This window comes from Eubalaena glacialis, chromosome 2 (genome assembly GCF_028564815.1).
Source record: "Eubalaena glacialis isolate mEubGla1 chromosome 2, mEubGla1.1.hap2.+ XY, whole genome shotgun sequence".
Classification (NCBI taxonomy): domain Eukaryota; kingdom Metazoa; phylum Chordata; class Mammalia; order Artiodactyla; family Balaenidae; genus Eubalaena; species Eubalaena glacialis.
This window is the reverse complement of record NC_083717.1, coordinates 16,159,556-16,179,965: the sequence shown is the minus strand read 5'-3', so window position 1 is coordinate 16,179,965 and position 20,410 is coordinate 16,159,556. Positions and strand designations below refer to the sequence as shown.

Below are 20,410 nucleotides of genomic sequence, written 5' to 3'. Positions count from 1 at the left end.
TACTTAGATAATTTTATGTAAAATTAATTTTTAAGAGATTAGTGAGAGATGAAACTTTGGTTTCCATGGGATTCAAAATTAGGAGAGCTTCAGGGCTCATGACTTTTGTTTTTAAAGGCCGTTGCTTACTTGCATTTTCTACAGAACCAGCAGATATGTCAACGTGCAATTCAGAAAGCAAACTGTTTTATATGTATATTTAGATTTTAGATTTACTTTGAGACTTAATTATTGCAAAGTTCATCTACCTACCAGAAAAAATGTAGACTAATGGTTTTGTGTCTTGGTCTCTTTAACACCTGTTGAAAACATTGTAGCCTTGGGTGTGAGTTAAGAACAAAGACAGCTGTCCCTGTCCTGTGGACGCCTGTCTGTACCTCCTGCAGAGGCCCCATTGAACCAGGACAATGAGGACGGGGCAGTGAGGATGGTATCTCAACTGATGTTCATTGCATTAGGGTAACTGTTGATTTCTATCCGTGAACTTGCAGCATTGCCCAGCATACCTCTTAAAATCCTGGAGATGAGAAGCAGGTTTAAATGAAGTCTGTACTAAGTGGCTTGCATATTGTGCTAGTTTTAATTTTGTTTCAACATTGAAATATTACCGTTAAAGGACGCTCATATTCTGCATAAGCCTGAGTGCTGAGAGCTCACTGTGAGATGCAGTATTATTTTTAGGTATAGCAGAGGTGATGGTAGACACCTAGAGGAATAGATTCTTAGGAAGTAGAAAGAGGGGGCTTATCAAAATTGAAAATAATTTTCTCTCAAGGCTTTAGTTGATATACAGGAGGCTACAAGATAAAACTAAAGATCTCCAGAGTTTAGGAAAAAGCAAACTTTTCCTTTTGAGAAACAAATCTGTGTGTAATGTACATTCTCCTGGTAGCACTGAGTAGACAGAATCTGGTTTAAGAGGCATTCATATACTATGTCTTGTCTCAGTTATTAGGTAGAATACTTTTTATCTCTAAGGCGTGTGTGTGTGTGTGTGTGTGTGTGTGTGTGTGTGTGTAAAGTGTCTAAGTTATCTAGCAAGGGATTTTATTTCTCTAGGAATCCACTTTATCCTTTCAGACACAGCATTAGGATTAGATTAGTAGTTCTCAATGTTCCTAATTATCAGAACCATCTGGAGCATTTAAAAAAAAATACAGATTCTCAATCTTTACATGTACTATATCAGAAGCCCCAGAGGAGAGTCCTAAGAACCTGCATTTTTAATAAAAACCCTTGGTGATTCTGATGGTAAGACAAGTTTAGGAAATATTAAATGATATCTAAATTAGGTGTCACAGTTATTTAATTTATTTTAAAAATAATTTATTATTTATATTTATTTATTTTATATTTATTTATGAATTTATTTTAAAAATACCTGAAGATGTACTGTAAGTGTGACTATTCATTCAAGCTTATCTCTTAAATGGCATCAAGAGGCCTATTTTCTCTCTTAAACTGTATTTAAAAACACCAACTTAAATGTAGTTAATAGAAGATAGCTGAATTATAATAAATTATGATGTTTTACACTTCTAGCACAAGCTTTGCTTACTGGTGAAGATTTTATCTGTTTTTAATTCTGCCAGAGGACATTCTCCCTTTCTATCTGATAGACAACTGACTGTGTTAGCTTGCTGATACTGTCTCTTCAGAATATTCCACACTGCCTTCCCTCTACTGTCTATTCACCAAACATGCTTCTGATCTTGATTTTGTTCAAGATTTCCTCTCCTGATGACCTTAATTTGATGACCTTAATTTGGTGACCAGCTGGCATAGGTAGTCAGACACATTTCTAGTTATGTTTTTATTTTACATTAATAAATTGGCATTTTTAGTTTATTTTCAGTTTCTGGAGAAACTGCCTGGGTCACTGAAGACCAGACCCAAGGTGACTGTGTCAGGAAGCAGACACTGAGAGAAGGCTGGCTTGAGACACTAGTGCATGTTTTCTTCTGCTGCAGAATGGCTCGGTATGAAGGAGAAAACCCCGGATGGAAATTGATCTGGGATTTCTGACCCAGTGCCCTAGAGTCAGTTCTGGTTTGAGGCACTGCTGGAGACTAACTCATCCTCTTAAAAAGAAACCTGGGGACAGAGACTGGACACCAGAGGGCAAGAACGAAAAAGAAAACTTAGGCTTAACTCCTGTCAGATGTAGACGAGGTGACTGAGTGTGGATATTTTCCTCAGGCAGAACTGGGATGAAAGCTGTCCTGTTGAGCCATCAGAGTGCAAAGAGAGAGCTTTTGAGAATAAATTCCCTGTTTTCAAGGGGAAGTGATACACTAATTTGTCAGAAATTGATTTTTAGTTTTGTTTGTACAAAAAATGCAATGCTTTATGAGTTTAGAAAAAAAAGTTAGCAAAATCATCAGAAGTGAGGGATGTTCTCTATCACTTAGTTTAATATGAAGATGTGGCTTTGTATCAATCATGTGTTTGTTTGTTTTTGTTTTGCTTTTGACCAACATTGGGAATCCTATTATACAAATGTGTATAGTGAAAAGGGCTGCTACCCCGTTTGGTGAACATTTTTTTTTAAAAAATATTTATTTAATTATTTTTGGTTGTGCTGGGTCTTCGTTTCTGTGCGAGGGCTTTCTCTAGTTGTGGCAAGCGGGGGCCACTCTTCATCGCGGTGCGCGGGCCTCTCACTAGCGCGGCCTCTCTTGTTGCGGAACACAGGCTCCAGACGCGCAGGCTCCGTAGTTGTGGCTCACGGGCCTAGTTGCTCCACAGCATGTGGGATCTTCCCAGACCAGGGCTCGAACCCGTGTCCCCTGCATTGGCAGGCAGATTCTCAACCACTGCGCCACCAGGGAAGCCGTGGTGAACATTTTTATGAACAATATATGGCAAAATTTTGAGTACTCACTCACACACACACACACGCACAAGAAAATTGAATTTGCCCGGCCAGACTAGATAATGCACCCAATCGCACAGACTCAAGATGCAGAAAGTTCTTCCTACACATAGATCGATGTCTAAAGAGTTTTTACATAGAAAAGCTGAACAGCTTTCACATTGAAAGAGTAGTTTTTGTGCTAGCTGCCACATCTTCTCAAACTGAGAAAAAAATTTAAAACTTAAGAAATTAATGACCCGTAGCATGATAGAAAATTTAATAGCTTCATTAAAATATTCTCTTAATATTTTTATTGTAAGAAATAATATAACTTAATAAAGATATTTCTTAAATAGTCAAGCATAACTTGGGTTGCAAGGACTTCCCAGGGTGTAAAACACTATGTAGATTTTGCTTTAGATTTCTATAATTAAAATAATCCACTTTCCAAGCAGTTAAGGAGTGATATTTAGTTACTATGTTAAAGAGTTTGCAACACTTATGGATATTCCTGTATGCTGTTCTTGTAATTCTGCAGTTCAGTAACAAGGTCTGTTATATACTTTAGCCTTACCCTAAGCACAAATATATGTAAAATTATGGATTTTGATGAGCTAGATATTTTCCCCCTAAACTACATTATAATGCTCATTGTGTTAAAGTTAACAATCAAAATACACTCAAACACCATTTTACTATCCCCCATGGGGATACTTACATTTCCCCCTGTAAGTAATAAGAAAGATAACTATAAAATCAGATTTTTATTTCAAGAAGTCAAATTTGAAGAACAATTAGAAAATGCACATGTATCTGACAATAGCAAATACTTAAAAGATAAATCTCAAATGACATATCATAACTTTTTAAAGAAAAAAATGTTATTAAAAGCACTGGTTTCAAAAGCAATTATTTTAACTAATGTGATACTTAAAAAATCTAAAATGAAAAAAGTGTTTGCTTTGGAAGAACATTTATATGGGACATTCTCATCTATGCTAAGACTTTGAAATACAAATGACATAATGAGTATTAATGTGCCACACAAACTTAAAGTGTCACACATATAGAAGATATTTTATTATTAATATTATTACAGTGCTAAACACTTAGTAGATGTTACATATCTATAATCAGGATTCATTATTATCTAAATACAAAGAACTACCTGAATTGGTCTTGTATTATTTGCATAGCTTCCCCCATTGTTTAACTCCTATCATTGCTATCAGATTAGTAAAAAAGTTTAGAAGCCTAATAAAAGTAGAAGGAAAAATGAAAAGTGAAAATTTGATTAAAGCATTTGGGATTTTTAAACCAGTCAAGAATGAGACTTTTTTTTTTTTTTTTTTTTAATGTTTTGGACATTATTTTACCAACTGAGCGTATCTGTAGACTATGGGTGAATTATTTAAACTTTCTGGGTCTCATTCATTCAAACAGAAAACAAAGGTTTTGGATTCTAAATGCTCTGTAAGGCCCCATTCTGCACTTAAATTTAAATAATTTAAAAGATCTTTTAAAATGTTGCATAAGTGTGCATATAATTGATATAGCTATCAAATGTGTATAGATAGCTTAGAAGAAATCCTCCAATAAATAAACTTTGTATTATTCCAGGTAGAAAGTGATGCTTCAGGAATAGCTGGAAGTTGAAGGGAAGAAGGGTCTGGAAATGTAGAAGTAAATTTAGGAAAAAGAAGAAAGAAGTTAGCAAAACCATATAAATACAAGTAGACACTGAGTTGGAATCCAGGAAGAGGGCTGTGTAAAGAAGAGAAAGACACAGGGAGTTGTAAAAGAAAAAAGAAGCAGGATTTGTCAACAGTTTAGGTGTATCATATGAAATACTGGGACAAATCAGTATATGTTGCACCTTTTTGTCTCTTTCATAATCATTTGCCGTTTGAAATGTGGGCAATGAAGTATGACATCAAGAGTAACGTCTATAGTTTTAGTTGAAATGAGAAGTTTTGTTTTTCCCTAACATAGTCAAGTGCTCACTCATCAGGGTGCTGGGTGCCGTTTGTACAGCTTTGTGTGTCCCTCAGTGAGCTTCATGTTGCTTGTCCTTAAAATCTCCAAGAAGAGACAGACATTGACATGCACACATACTGATATAATTAAAAATTGTGAGAAGTTTTTAAAGGAAAATACCTTCAGCTTGAGTGATTAAGGAAGGCTTTTCTGAGGAAGTAATATCTAAACTGAGACTTGAAATGGGATTTGTAATTGACACTCATCATTGGGCGGCTATTATGAGATGCAGAACTGGAACAAAGGACAAATGTGTGTTATCATTTGGGTTTAAATGTGTGATCTGATTTTCTCACTTTTGGTCGAGATCAGTTTTAAGAAGCACCTGCATAGAGGTAGGGGTAAATTTGGAGCTTCCTTTCATGAGGAGAATGAGGGGCACGTGATTATTTTTATAAAAAGGCTTACTCTATATTAAAATAATGCATTGCAGTTCCACTCCTTTTCCTCTAAATATTATTTTTAATGATGTGGAGGGTAGAAAAAATGAGTGTTAATTGAAGAAAGATAACCTTTAGGAATTTTAGTACTGTGTTTCTTAAATAAGAATTTAATTTTGGCACATGTGAACCAACCACTCGGACAGTATTACATTCTATTCTATTAAAATCCTATTGGAGTAGCTTCAAGATGGCGGAAGAGTAAGACGCGGAGATCACCTTCCTCCCCACAAATACATCAGAAATACATCTACATGTGGAACAACTCCTACAGAACACCTACTGAACGCTGGCAGAAGACCTCAGACTTCCCAAAAGGCAAGAAACTCCCCACGTACCTGGGTAGGGCAAAAGAAAAAAGAAAAAACAGAGACAAAAGAATAGGGACGGGACCTGCACCAGTGGGAGGGAGCTGGGAAGGAGGAAAGGTTTCCACACACTAGGAAGCCCCTTCACGGGCGGAGACTGCGGGTGGCGGAGGGGGGAAGCTTCGGAAGCCACGGAGGAGAATGCAGCCACAGGGGTGCAGAGGGCAAAGCGGAGAGATTCCCGCACAGAGGAGCGGTGCCGACCAGCACTCACCAGCCCGAGAAGCTTGTCTGCTCACCCGCCGGGGCGGGCGGGGGCTGGGAGCTGAGGCTCGGTCTTCGGAGGTCGGATCGCAGGGAGAGGACTGGGGTTGGCTGCATGAACACAGCCTGAAGTGGCTAGTGCACCACGGCTAGCCGGGAGGGAGTCCGGGAAAAGGTTTGGAGCTGCCGAGGAGGCAAGAGACTTTTTCTTGCCTCTTTGTTTCGTGGTGCGCGAGGAGAGGGGATTAAGAGCGCCGCTTAAAGGAGCTCCAGAGACGGGCGTGAGCCGTGGCTATCAGCGCGGACCCCAGAGACGGGCATGAGACGCTAAGGCTGCTGCTGCCGCCACCAAGAAGCCTGTGTGCGAGCACAGGTCACTCTCCACACCGCCCCTCCCGGGAGCCTGTGCAGCCCGCCACTGCCAGGGTCCCGTGATCCAGGGACAACTTCTCCGGGAGACCGCACGGCGCGCCTCAGGCTGTTGCAACGTCACGCCGGCCTCTGCCGCCACAGGCTCGCCCCGCATCCGTGCCCCTCCTTCCCCCCGGCCTGAGCGAGTCAGAGCCCCCGAAGCAGCTGCACCTTTAACCCCATCCTGTCTGAGCGCGGAACAGACGCCCTGAGACGACCTACATGCAGAGGTGGGTCCAAATCCAAAGCTGAACCCCGGGAGCTGCGCGAACAAAGAAGAAAAAGGGAAATTCCTCCCAGCAGCCTCAGAAGCAGCGGAATAAAGCTCCACAATCAACTTGATGTGCCTGCATCTGTGGAATACCTGAATAGACAACGAATCATCCCAAATTGAGGAGGTGGACTTTGGGAGCAAAGATATATTATTTTTTCCCCTTTTTCTCTTTTTGTGAGTGTGTATGTGTATACTTCTGTGTGTGATTTTGTCTGTATAGCTTTGCTTTTACCATTTGTTCTCGGGTTCTGTCCGTTTTTTTTTTTTTTTTTTTTATTTTAATAACTTGATTTTATTTTATTTTACTTTATTTTATTTTATTTTATTTTATCTTCTTTCTTTTTCTTCTCCCTTTTATTCTGAGCCGTGTGGATGAAAGGCTCTTGGTGCTCCAGCCAGGCATCAGGGCTGTGCCTCTGAGGTGGGAGAGCCAAGTTCAGGACACTGGTCCACAAGAGACCCCCCCAGCTCCACGTAAGACCAAATGGCGAAAATCTCCCAGAGATCTCCATCTCAACATCAAGACCCAGCTTCACTCAACGACCAGCAAGCTACAGTGCTGGACACCCTATGCCAAACAACTAGCAAGACAGGAACACAGCCCCATCCATTAGCAGAGAGGCTGCCTAAAATCATAATAAGGCCACAGACACCCCCAAACACACCACCAGACGTGGACCTGCCCACCAGAAAGACAAGATCCAGCCTCATCCACCAGAACACAGGCACTAGTCCCCTGCATCAGGAAGCCTACACAACCCACTGAACCAACCTTAGCCACTGGGGACAGATACCAAAAACAACAGGAACTATGAACCTGCAGCCTGTGAAAAGGAGACCCCAAACACAGTAAGTTAAGCAAAATGAGAAGACAGAGAAGCACACAGCAGATGAAAGAGCAAGGCAAAAACCCACCAGACCTAACAAATGAAGACGAAATAGGCAATCGACCTGAAAAAGAATTCAGAATAACGATAGTAAAGATGATCCAAAATCTTGGAAATAGAATGGAGAAAATACAAGAAACGTTTAACAAGGACCTAGAAGAACTAAAGAGCAAACAAACAGTGAATAACAACACAATAAATGAAATTGAAACTTCTCTAGAAGGGATCAATAGCAGAATAACCGAGGCAGAAGAACAGATAAGTAACCTGGAAGATAAAATAGTGGAAATAACTACTGCAGAGCAGAATAAAGAAAAAAGAATGAAAAGAATTGAGGACAGTGTCAGACACCTCTGGGACAACATTAAACGCACCAACATTCGAATTATAGGGATCCCAGAAGAAGAAGAGAAAAAGAAAGGGACTGAGAAAATATTTGAAGAGGTTATAGTTGAAAACTTCCCAAATATGGGAAAGGAAATAGTTAATCAAGTCCAGGAAGCACAGAGTGTCCCATACAGGATAAATCCAAGGAGAAACACACCAAGACACATATTAATCAAACTATCAAAAATTAAATACAAAGAACAAATATTAAAAGCATCAAGGGAAAAACAACAAATAACACATAAGGGAATCCCCATAAGGTTAACAGCTGATCTTTCAGCAGAAACTCTGCAAGCCAGAAGGGAGTGACAGGACATATTTAAAGTGATGAAGGAGAAAAACCTACAACCAACATTGGTCTACCCAGCAAGGATCTCATTCAGATTTGATGGAGAAATTAAGACATTTACAGACAAGCAAAAGCTAAGATAATTCAGGACCACCAAACCAGCTTTACAGCAAATGCTAAAGGAACTTCTCTAGGCAGGAAACACAAGAGAAGGAAAAGACCTACAATAATAAACCCAAAACAATTAAGAAAATGGTAATAAGAATGTACATATCAATAATTACCTTAAATGTAAATGGAATAAATGCTCCAACCAAAAGACATAGACTGGCTGAATGGATACAAAAAAAAGACCCGTATATATGCTGTCTACAAGAGACCCACTTCAGACCTAGGGACACATACAGATTGAAAATGAGGGGATGGAAAGAGATATTCCATGCAAATGGAAATCAAAAGAAAGCTGGAGTAGCAATTGTCATATCAAACAAAATAGACTTTAAAACAAAAACTATTACAAGAGACAAAGAAGGACACTACATAATGATCAAGGGATCAATCCAAGAAGAAGATATAACAATTGTAAATATTTATGCACCCAACATAGGAGCACCTCAATATATAAGGAAAATACTAACAGCCATAAAAGGGGAAATCAACAGTAACCCAATCATAGTAGGGGACTTTTAACACCCCACTTTCACCAATGGACAGATCATCCAAAATGAAAATAAATCAGGAAACACAAGCTTTAAATGATACATTAAACAAGATGGACTTCATTGATATTGATAGGACATTCCATCCAAAAACAACAGAATACACATTCTTCTCAAGTGCTTATGGAACATTCTCCAGGATAGATCATATCTTGGGTCACAAATCAAGCCTCGGTAAATTTAAGAAAATTGAAATCGTATCTAGTATCTTTTCTGACCACAATGCTATGAGACTAGATATCAATTACAAGAAAAAATCTGTAAGAAATACAAACACATGGAGGCTAAATAACACACTACTTAATAACCAAGACATCACTGAAGAAATCAACGAGGAAATCAAAAAATACCTAGAAACAAATGACAATGAAAACACAATGATCCAAAACCTATGGGATGCAGCAAAAGCAGTTCTAAGAGGGGAGTTTATAGCAATACAATCCTACTGTAAGAAAGAAGAAACATCTCAAATAAACAACCTAACCTTACACCTAAAGCAATTAGAGAAAGAAGAACAAAAACACCCCAAAGTTAGCAGAAGGAGAGAAATCATAAAGATCGGATCAGAAATAAATGAAAAAGAAATGAAGGGAAGGTTAGCAAAGATCAATAAAACTAAAAGCTGGTTCTTTGAGAAGATAAACAAAATTGATAAACCATTAGCCAGACTTATCAAGAAAAAAAGAGAGAAGACTCAGATGAATAGAATTAGAAATGAAAAAGGAGAAGTAACAACTGACACTGCAGAAATACAAAGGATCATGAGAGATTATTACAAGCAACTATATGCCAATAAAATGGACAACCTGGAAGAGATGGGCAAATTCTTCGAAAGGCACAACCTTCCAAGACTGAACCAGGAAGAAATAGAAAATATGAACAGACCAATCACAAGCACTGAAATTGAAACTGTGATTAAAAATCTTCCACAAACAAAAGCCCAGGACCAGATGGCTTCACAGGCGAATTCTATCAAACATTTAGAGAAGAGCTAACACCTATCCTTCTCAAACTCTTCCAAAATATAGCAGAGGGGGGAACACTCCTAAACTCATTCTACGAGGCCACCATCACTCTGATACCAAAACCAGACAAAGATGTCAGAAAGAAAGAAAACTACAGGCCAATATCACTGATGAACATAGATGCAAAAATCCTCAACAAAATACTAGCAAACAGAATCCAACAGCACAATAAAAGGATCATACACTATGATCAAGTGGGGTTTATCTCAGGAATGCAAGGATTCTTCAATATATGCAAATCAATCAACGTAATACACCATATTAACAAATTGAAGGAGAAAAACCATATGATCATCTCAATAGATGCAGAGAAAGCTTTTGACAAAATTCAACACCCATTTATGATATAAACCCTCCAGAAAGTAGGCATAGAGGGAACTTTCCTCAAAATAATAAAGGCCATATATGACAAACCCACAGCCAACATTGTCCTCAATGTTTAAAAACTGAAACCATTTCCACTAAGATCAGGAGCAAGACAAGTTTGCCCACTCTCACCACTATTATTCAACATGTTTTGGAAGTTTTAGCCACAGCAATTAGAGAAGAAAAAGAAAAGGAATCCAAATTGGAAAAGAAGAAGTAAAGCTGTCACTGTTTGCAGATGACATGATACTATACATAGAGAATCCTAAAGATGCTACCAGAAAACTACTAGAGCTAATCAATGAATTTGGTAAAGTAGCAGGATATAAAATTAATACACAGAAATCTCTTGCATTCCTATACACTAATGCTGACAAATCTGAAAGTGAAATTAAGAAAACACTCCCATTTACCATTGCAACAAAAAGAATAAAATACCTAGGAATAAACCTACCTAAGGAGACAAAAGACCTGTATGCAGAAAATTATAGGACACTGATGAAAGAAATTAAAGATGATACAAATAGATGGAGAGATATACCATGTTCTTGGATTGGAAGAATCAACATTGTGAAAATGACTATACTACCCAAAGCAATCTGCAGATTCAATGCAATCCCTATCAAACTACCAATGGCATTTTTCACAGAACTAGAACAAAAAATTTCACAATTTGTATAGAAACACAAAAGACCCCATATAGCCAAAGCAATCTTAAGAAAGAAAAATGGAGCTATAGGAATCAGGCTCCCTACTTCAGACTATAATACAAAGCTACAGTAATGAAGACAGTATGGTACTGGCACAAGAATAGAAATATAGATCAATGGAACAGGATAGAAAGCCCAGAGATAACCCCATGCACATATAGTCACCCTATCTTTGATAAAGGAGGCACGAATATACAGTGGAGAAAAGACAGCCTCTTCAATAAGTGGTGCTGGGAAAACTGGACAGCTACATGTAGAAGAATGAAATTAGGACACTCCCTATCACCATACACAAAAATAAACTCAAAATGGATTAAAGACCTAAATGTAAGGCCAGACACCATCAAACTCTTAGAGGAAAACATAGGCAGAACACTCTATGATGTAAATCACAGCAAGATCCTTTTTGACCCACATCCTAGAGAAATGGAAATAAAAACAAAAACAAATGGGACCTAATGAAACTTAAAAGCTTTTGCACAGCAAAGGAAACCATAAACAATACGAAAAGACAACCCTCAGAATGGGAGAAAATATTGGCAAATGAAGCAACTGACAAAGGATTAATCTCCAAAACATACAAGCAACTCATGTAGCTCAATATCAAAAAAACAAACAACCTAATCCAAAAATGGGCAGAAGACCTAAATAGACATTTCTCCAAAGAAGATATATAGATTGCCAATAAACACGTGAAAGAATGCTCAACATCATTAATCATTAGAGAAATGCAATTCAAAACTACAATGAGATATCATCTCACACTGGTCAGAATGGCCATCATCAAAAAATTTATAAACAATAAATGCTGGAGGGGTTGTGGAGAAAAGGGAACCCTCTTGCACTGTTGGTGGGAATGTAAATTGATAAAGCCACTATGGACAACAGTATGGAGCTTCCTTAAAAAACTAAAAATAGAACTACCATACGACCCAGCAATCCCACTACTGGGCATATACCCTGAGAAAACCATAATTGAAAAAGAGTCATGTACCATAATGTTCATTGCAGCTCTATTTACAGTAGCCAGGACATGGAAGCAACCTAAGTGTCCATCAACAGATGAATGGATAAAGATGTGGCACATATATACAATGGAATATTACTCATCCATAAAAGGGAACGAAACTGAGTTATTTGTAGTGAGGTGGATGGACCTGGAGGCTGTCATACAAAGTGAAGTAAGTCAGAAAGAGAAAAACAAATACCGTATGCTAACACATGTATATGGAATCTAAAAACAAAAAAGAAAAAAAAATGGTCAGAGGAACTAGGGGCAAGACGAGAATAAAGATGCAGACCTACTAGAGGATGGACTTGAGGATGCGGGGAGGGGGAAGGGTAAGCTGGGACAAAGTGAGAGAGTGGCATGGACATATATACACTACCAACGTAAAATAGATAGCTAGTGGGAAGCAGCCGCATAGCACAGGGAGATCAGCTCGGTGCTTTGTGACCACCTAGAGCGGTGTGATAGGGAGGGTGGGAGGAAGGGAGATGCAAGAGGGAAGAGATATGGGGAATATGTATATGTATAACTGATTTACTTTATTATAAAGCAGAAAGTAACACACCATTGTAAAGCAATTATAGTCTAATAAAGATGTTTAAAAAAAATGCTATTATACCTTATTGCATCATTTTAAAATAATAAAAACACAGTTTTCCAAACTTTTAAGTCAGTAATTCTAAACGTGCATCCCTTTTCTCTCTCTAATATTGATCAGGCTTTTTTCAATTAAATGCGTCTTGTAACGTCCAATCAAATAGGTTCTGTATAAATTCTTAGAACTAGGGAAATTGAGAACTATTCATTTGTCTTCATCACATAATAGATGAGATGTGAAATGGGTTATGTGCTATATGGGTCCCTGGAAGATGCTTTAAAATAGCATGTGAGTTTGTAGAGTTTCAGGTAGCAAATTAATTTCAAATTGATCAACATTTATCCCTTTTAAAATCCAGTTAGGCAAGTTCCACAAAGGCACTGTGAAGAATTAGAGGGGGAAAAAAACTCACCCAAATTTTGGCCCTTCCTGTACATCTAAAATGGCTTAGAGAAAAAAGTAACAGAAATAACCTTTGTGATTTGCCAACCCTTTAAAACCGTGGAAAGCAAATCAATCTAATATGACCTGAATAACTCAGAGATGATTTTTTTTAGGTTTCTTTCATTCAAGATGAAAAACAAAATTCTGTCTAAATAAAGAAACATGAATGAAATTTTCAGTGACCTTATTTCTTCAGCCACATCCTTCCCTCCTTGATTTTATTTTCTTTTTTTAAATCTCTACTCTCAGACTTCCCTGGTGGTGCAGTGGTTAAGAATCTGCCTGCCAATGTAGGGGACACCGGTTCGTTCCCTGGTCTGGGAAGATCCCACGTGCCATGGAGCAACTAAGCCCATGTGCCACAACTACTGAGCCTGTGCCCTAAATCCTGCTCTCTAGAGCCTGCGTGCTGCAACTCCTGAGCCCGGGCACCTGGAGCCCATGCTCTGCAACAAGAGAAGCCACCGCAATGAGGAGCCTGTGCACCGCAACAAAGAGTAGCCCGCGCTTGCCACAACTAGAGAAAAGCCCACATGCAGCAACGAAGACCCAACGCAGCCATAAATAAATAAATAAATAAATAAATTTATTTAAAAAGAATCTCTACTCTTAATATAGCAGAAGCTCTGATGGGAAAAGATTTTGTGGGTGGAAGAGGACCTGGGGTAACAGCAGGTGGGTGGCCATCTCTGAGAGACTCTTAACAAGTTACACTCATTCAGTTCAGAATAGTATAAAATGAGGTATAAGAGGAAAGGAGGCTGAATTTAGATAAGCATTTCAATTTACACATACGTGAAGGGATCATCATACTTCCACAAATTAAATATATCAGCAATGTAGCACTGTCCAGCTTCCCCATTGGGAGACAGTTCTCCATGCATTTCTTGTGTCCTGCATTATTCAGCTTCTGAGCAAAGGATGTATTGCATAGAGTTTACCCTGAGATATTTGCTTACATTCTGGAGTAATTTACCTACGTACTGCCCCTCCCCTTCCTTCCCTCTTGCTTCACCTCCTCCTTCTCCTCCTCCCTCTCCTTCAGATGTGCCAGCAGCCTATAACAGCTAGAAATTCCTAATGTTGGGGTTCTTCTTCTATGGTGCAACCCACCACTCATGCAGGGAAACATCTGGCACTTATCATGTTTCCCTGTGGGAAGTGGAGAACCAGTGGAAGATATTTCTCTGGCTGATGAGTTTTGCTATCTCTGTAAATCAAGGATCTTGTGTCTTCTGTCAGTATATATATATGAAACAGGGGCAAGCTAACGTTAGCTTGCGAGTAGGGTAAAGTCTCAGACCCTTCATGGTTTCTGACCTAACTAGTATGCAAAAGGAATTGCAAACCCAAGTGCCCCCGAAAGCAAGGGATGTGAATTAAGAGAAGTAGTTCAGGTGTAAAATATTTAATGGCAACTGACACTCCGCCTTAGAGTTAGGTGTGATAGGGAGTAATGGGGATTGTGGCAACTACAGGCAGTATCTTCTTGTGAAATATCCTACTTTAAAAGTACTTGGCAAACTGTTCTACTTGAAAGCACTGTTTGGGTTAAACTAAACTCATGGGAATTGGGTCATCACCATTTAGTCTCTTCTGTCGTTGATGGTGAGAAACTCCAGACTTTTTTCCTGCTTGGTAACCAAGGAAACAGTTGGCACAATACCAAAGTAGACACTCAAAGAAAAAAAAATTCTTAGCAATCCATATATTGTAAAGCCTGACATTAGCAAAGAAGAAATACAGTACTTTTTTTTTTTCCAGATATATACCCAGGAATGGAATTGCTGGGTCATATGGTAGTTCTATTTTTAGTTTTTTGAGAAACCTCCATAGTGTTTTCCACAGTGACTGCACCAATTTACTTTCCCACCAACAGTGTAGGAGGGTTCCCTTTTCACTACGTCCTCACCAACATTTGTTATTTGTGTTCTTTTTGATGATAGCCATTCTGACAGGTATGAGGTGATATCTCATTGTGGTTTCGATTTGCATTTTCCTCATGCTTAGTGATGTTGAGCATCTTTTCATGTGCCTGTTGGCCATCTGCATTTCCTCTTTGAAAAATTCAGTTCTTCTGCCCATTTTTTAATTGGGTTATTTATTTTTCTGTTGTTGAGTTGTATGAGCTGTTTATATACATTGGCTATTAACCCGTGATAGGTCACATCATTTGCAAATATTTTCTCCCATTCAGTAGGTTGTCTTTTCATTTTGTCAGTGGTTTCCTTTGCTGTGAAAAGCTTTTAAGTTTAATTAGGTCCCATTTGTTTATTTTTTATTGTCTTTGTTTTAGGAGACAGATCCAAAAAAAATATTGCTACGATTTTTGTCGACGAGTGTTCTGCCTATGTTTTCCTCTAGGAGTTTTATGGTTTCTGGTCTTAGATTTAGATCCTTAATCCATTTTGAGTTTATATAGGGAGTTAGAGAATGTTGTGATTTCATTCTTTTATATGTAGCTCTCCAGTTTTCCCAGAACCACTTATTGAAGAAACTGTCTTTTCTCCATTGTATATTCTTACCTCTTTTATCATAGATTAATTGACCATAAGTGCATGGGTTTATCTCTACCAAACCATTTTCCAAAGTGGCTGTACTATTTTGGATTCCCATCAGTAATGCATTGGAGTTCCAGTTGCTCCACATAGGATACATGCTTTTTATAAATTTTAAACAATTCCTTTCTTTCAAGTCCTTCTGAAGATGTGTTATATTAAAAATTGGTATATTATGCTGGAATTTCATATTTTTTTCCAAACACAGGTTGGTTAAACTAGGTGGCAGGCTGAGTCAATTCCATTTTTCTTTCTTATGAGTTAATAGAGACTATTTTATTTATAAGTGTATATATATATATGTGTTAATTATATATATGTTAGGAAATCGAAGATATTTTGGTAAAAATTATGATTAAATTCTGTCTTACATATGTATGATAATAGTTTTCATATCATTTAAATATTTTGATGAATAATTCAAAGTTTCCTAAATATAGAAAAAAAAATCTGTTAAGACAAGTCTTTAGAGCCTTATTAAGATTAGAGTCTTTGGTTATATTAGAACTAAAATTTCCAAGGTAGTTGACAAGGCCACGCCATCTTTATTTGGAGCATACAACAGCCCATGAGAAGAACAACTTAGAATAGCTGGATTATTTTAGAAAACTTCCACGGCAGTAATAGTTCTAATGTAAGTAGAATTGGCCTCTTCAGATAATGCAGGTCATTCAGACCAAACTGGAATTTTCAATTGCCCTTTAAGTCATTCAGTAAGGTGCTAATGAAACTTAAGAGTAAAATTTGGCTTCCCTAATGTCTAGAGTGGCAATACTGCCTCACATACAATAACATTAGTGTTTTAATACCCTTCCATTTATTGGAAAAACACCAAAAGTGAAAGTGGATTTTCCAGAATAGACACACTTGGGTTTGCTCTTTTTTGTGACTATTTTCTTAGGGTAATTTGCAAAAGTTTTTGCAAGACTAAATTAAATACAGGACAGAAGTAAAATTGAACTTCAGCATTCATAACTTTTTCTCAAAGTGTGATTTGTTATCAGGTAGGCTTTTTTTTAATGACTGGCTTAATTAAATATTCAAAAGAGGCTAAGATTGCAGTTATATATGCAAATTGACATTTTTTAGTATCTCAGCTTGAAATTATTGTTCACTCTTTCTCAAGAATGCTACCATTTAGAGACTAGAAAATTGAAGATATTTTGGTAAAAAATTGTGATTAAATTGTGTCTTAGAGCAAGACCCAACTGTCACTGCCTTGGATTACTTCTGTGTCTTCCCTTTGGCAATGAATGCTAGTAGAAGCAATATCAAAATGCTTATCATGTAATATGAAGTAAACTCCAATACAAATACTCCTTGTGTAGACAACATCCACTCAGAAATGCTGCTCACCTGGTGTAGACCATAAATGAGAAAATTTGTAACTTTCACAAATGGCCAATTCTTTAACTTGTGACCATATAAAGACAACAAAAGGAATGCTTTGGAACAGTTAAGTCCATCTACACACTCAAATGGAGCTATGTATGTGTATATATCCCTAAAGTTAGTTTACAGATATTTATATGTACAGGTATGCTTTTCATAGACTTGAGATTATGTTATATCAATTTTCTATCCCTTCTCATGAATAAACTAAGATGATCATGAGCAGTGTAGTCACGTTGGTAGTGTTTATTTTTATTTATCCTAGTTTTTCCTTTTCTTGCATCTTCTGAGCTTTTTATTACCATGTCCTGTGTTGTATTGGGATAGACAAATATTGATCCAAAGAATGTATTTGTAATTAATTAGTGTATTAGTTATTAATCAGTCCTTGCTTACACCTTTTCCCTATTGTTCACCCAACTGCAGTCTTTTTTTTCCCTATAAAACAGAAGATATTTTATTACAGTATGTTCTGCCAAATTCTGACTGCTGGCTTTTTGTTTATTAGAATAATTGTATGATTTTGTACTGAGTATTCTTTTTGTGTTTTTGTTTTCTCTGCTTATAATATTTCTTTTAATCATGCTGGTGGTGAAAAGAAGTGCATTTTATATTTGCAGTGACCCATTTTAAAGCAGTAGGAGACTGCCTGTTCCCCAGGCAGTATTAGGTGAACTATATTTGCCCATTAATTAAGTGAATAAACCTTTTCCAAATTGAATCATTTCCTCAGTGACAAATAAAGGAGAAAATTCTAGTAATTCTCAAGAAAACCTAGAAAGTTGGTGGAAGATGTCAAGAGACTTAAGGTCAGTAATTTGACCTTTTAATTATCTTCTTTAATTAGGAATAAATAATGTATGAAACAACTTTTAATGGAGGATAGAATTTGAAAAATGAAATAAAATTTCAACGTCCACGTATAGCATTTGTGAGGAAAAATGAAACAAACATATATTCATATAATAGTGGAAAAAAGGAATGTGTTTTTTAGGTTTGAGTTTGCTTAATGTTCTTCATTATTAAATTATAGCAGGATTCCTAGTAAGTATGCAGCATATTTGCATAAGTATTAAAATAATTCATCATGATTAATTCTATTATAGTAAATCTCAGCCCTAATCACAATCTGCCATATACTATAGTGGTTTGTCAATATTTCACATTTTACTGGAGTTTCAGTGGAACTGCAGCTCCTGTAACAGCACCGATGTCACCTGAGTTCACTGTGATTAATGAGGTTCTGAAGGAGATCTAATAACAATTAGCCAGTTCCATAAAATGTTACAGAATAAGGTCGATGGGAGAAAAATTTTAAAGCTCTTCAAAATGTGCATTTTAGAGAGTACCTCTGGCAACAAATTTGGTTTCTTGAAGGATGAAGAGGTTTAACCTTGGAAACAGCTGAACTACTGGGGCAACGGTGGGAAAAGGTTCAGTAATTTGCCTTCAGATACTTAAAGGCTCAGAAGAAAGCAGGACCAGTCTAGAATTAATGGTTGAAAGTTATAAGGAAGTAGATATCAATCTGATATACTGAAATTTCAAAAAATCAGTACTCACCAGAAGCAGAATGGGCTTCATGGATTTAATGGGCCCAGTAAGGTGTGGAGCGTCCTATTACTGGAAGTATTCAGGTAGAGACAAGATACCTACTTATGGAGACTTTTGCAAAGTATGTTTTTAATGGTTCAGAAGAGAGTTTTCTTTAGGTAAATTCTGAATTCCTTTTCAACCATGAGTTTCCAGAAATTAATTTCCTTCACAGTATTAACAAATTTCTTATATTATTCTTAGATTTCAGTGGAAGCTTCAGTGGGAGATGGCTTCACTGGAGACATTGCAGTTGATGATTTGTCATTTATGGACTGCATCCTCTACCCTGGTAAGGAAAGATATTTTAGTATATGAGTTTTTTCAAACCTGTTTACTTGAAAAAACTGCCAAGGAAATCAATATTTCATTTCCAGAAATATTCAAAAATACTCTCAGTTCTACTCTATTCTACTAATATATTAACCCTGGAAAAGGTTGTGAATCTTTTCTAGTAATTAGTCTAAAATCTTTGCAAACATAGTAAAGAGGTTTGAATCAGTTGTGTTTGTGTCTTATCATATGCAAAATATTAGGAAATTGTGTCTGAAGTTAAACTGTAATTCCATCATATTTGGGGGGTTATAAGAACAGAATTGGTTGCCTTATAATCACATTGTTTTGGAGACTTTAATAACCTCTCAGGTACCTTCAGTGATGTTTTACTCTCGGGCTGCACTTTAAATATTCCTGAGGATTGTTGCCAGCCATTTCCTTTCCAAGTTATAGACTTCTTTCCATTAAAAATCTAATACTTATCTTCCAAATTTATATCTCCATCCTCAACCTTTCCTCTGAACTCCTGACTTAGATACTAACCACCTACTCAACATCCAAACTTAGATGTACTAGGCATCTCAAAGATAACTAGGGAAAATAACCTAAAACAAACACACCCCAGGGGAAACTCATTCTAGGCAGTACATAGTGATCTAAAAGGGCTGAAATTCGAACTCCTGGGACTGAGGTTGTAGACTCTTTAATTGCATGACAAGGGAAAGCACAGTCTCCTTCCTAGAGTGATCAGAGGCTGGATAATTTAAAAATCAATCACAGTAATCCATGTGGAGAGCACTTTCATGTGCGGAAAACTTAACCTGCAGCCCTGGTCCATCACAGTGTAGCATTATTGGTCAGAGGAGTACCAGCCTCTCCCCAGACATAATCATAGGGCTGGATTCCAGTTCTTTCTGCTGTAGCTAATGTCACACCTGTGGTTCTCCACCTCATCATTCTGGCAGGATTAATTACCATTCTCTGTGCAGTGGTTTCTATGAAACTCTGCAGAAAGCCAAACCCCTCTCTGGAAAGCCAGCAAAAGGAAATCAAAATTCAACAAGTTTACCTTTATCCCTCAGTGTCTAAAAGTAAATTCTTGATGACCCATTGCTTCCTCAATCTGACCATTCTTGCACGCCTCCCTGTCTCAGTAAATGATAGTTTATCTCCAGTTGCTTCTTTTTCATCAACAAATCTGATCAGCCACTACCTTCACATACATCCGGAGTCTACTGCTTCTCGTTGCTCTCGATACTCTCCCCTTGGTCCAAGCCACTGTGGTCTCTATACAGATTATTGTGGTTGCTTTGTAAATGATCTATCTGCTTCTACCCTTGAACCACATAATCTCTTCTCAAAACAGCAGCCAGAATGATCCTTTTCAAACTTACATAAGCTCATGTTACCCTATCATGAGTCTTCCTATGACATCCCATCTCATTCAGAACAAAAGCCAAACTTCTTCCAATAACTTCCAAGGAATAAATGACCTGCCCTCTCATACGGCTCTGACTTTACCTTCTACCAATGTGCCTCTAATTGATGTCTCTCAACTACAAGACC

At 37.6% G+C, this 20,410-nt stretch overlaps 1 protein-coding gene across 1 annotated transcript in view; it reads left to right on the top strand.

Annotated features, from left to right (window-relative positions):
• Positions 1-20,410, top strand: part of MALRD1 (MAM and LDL receptor class A domain containing 1) — a 607,787-nt gene that overhangs the window by 179,072 nt on the left and 408,305 nt on the right. Inside the window, exon 20 of the mRNA XM_061181405.1 lies at positions 18,773-18,860. Within this exon, the coding sequence (XP_061037388.1) occupies positions 18,773-18,860 (88 nt within the window). The remainder of the gene's footprint in view (positions 1-18,772; positions 18,861-20,410) is intronic.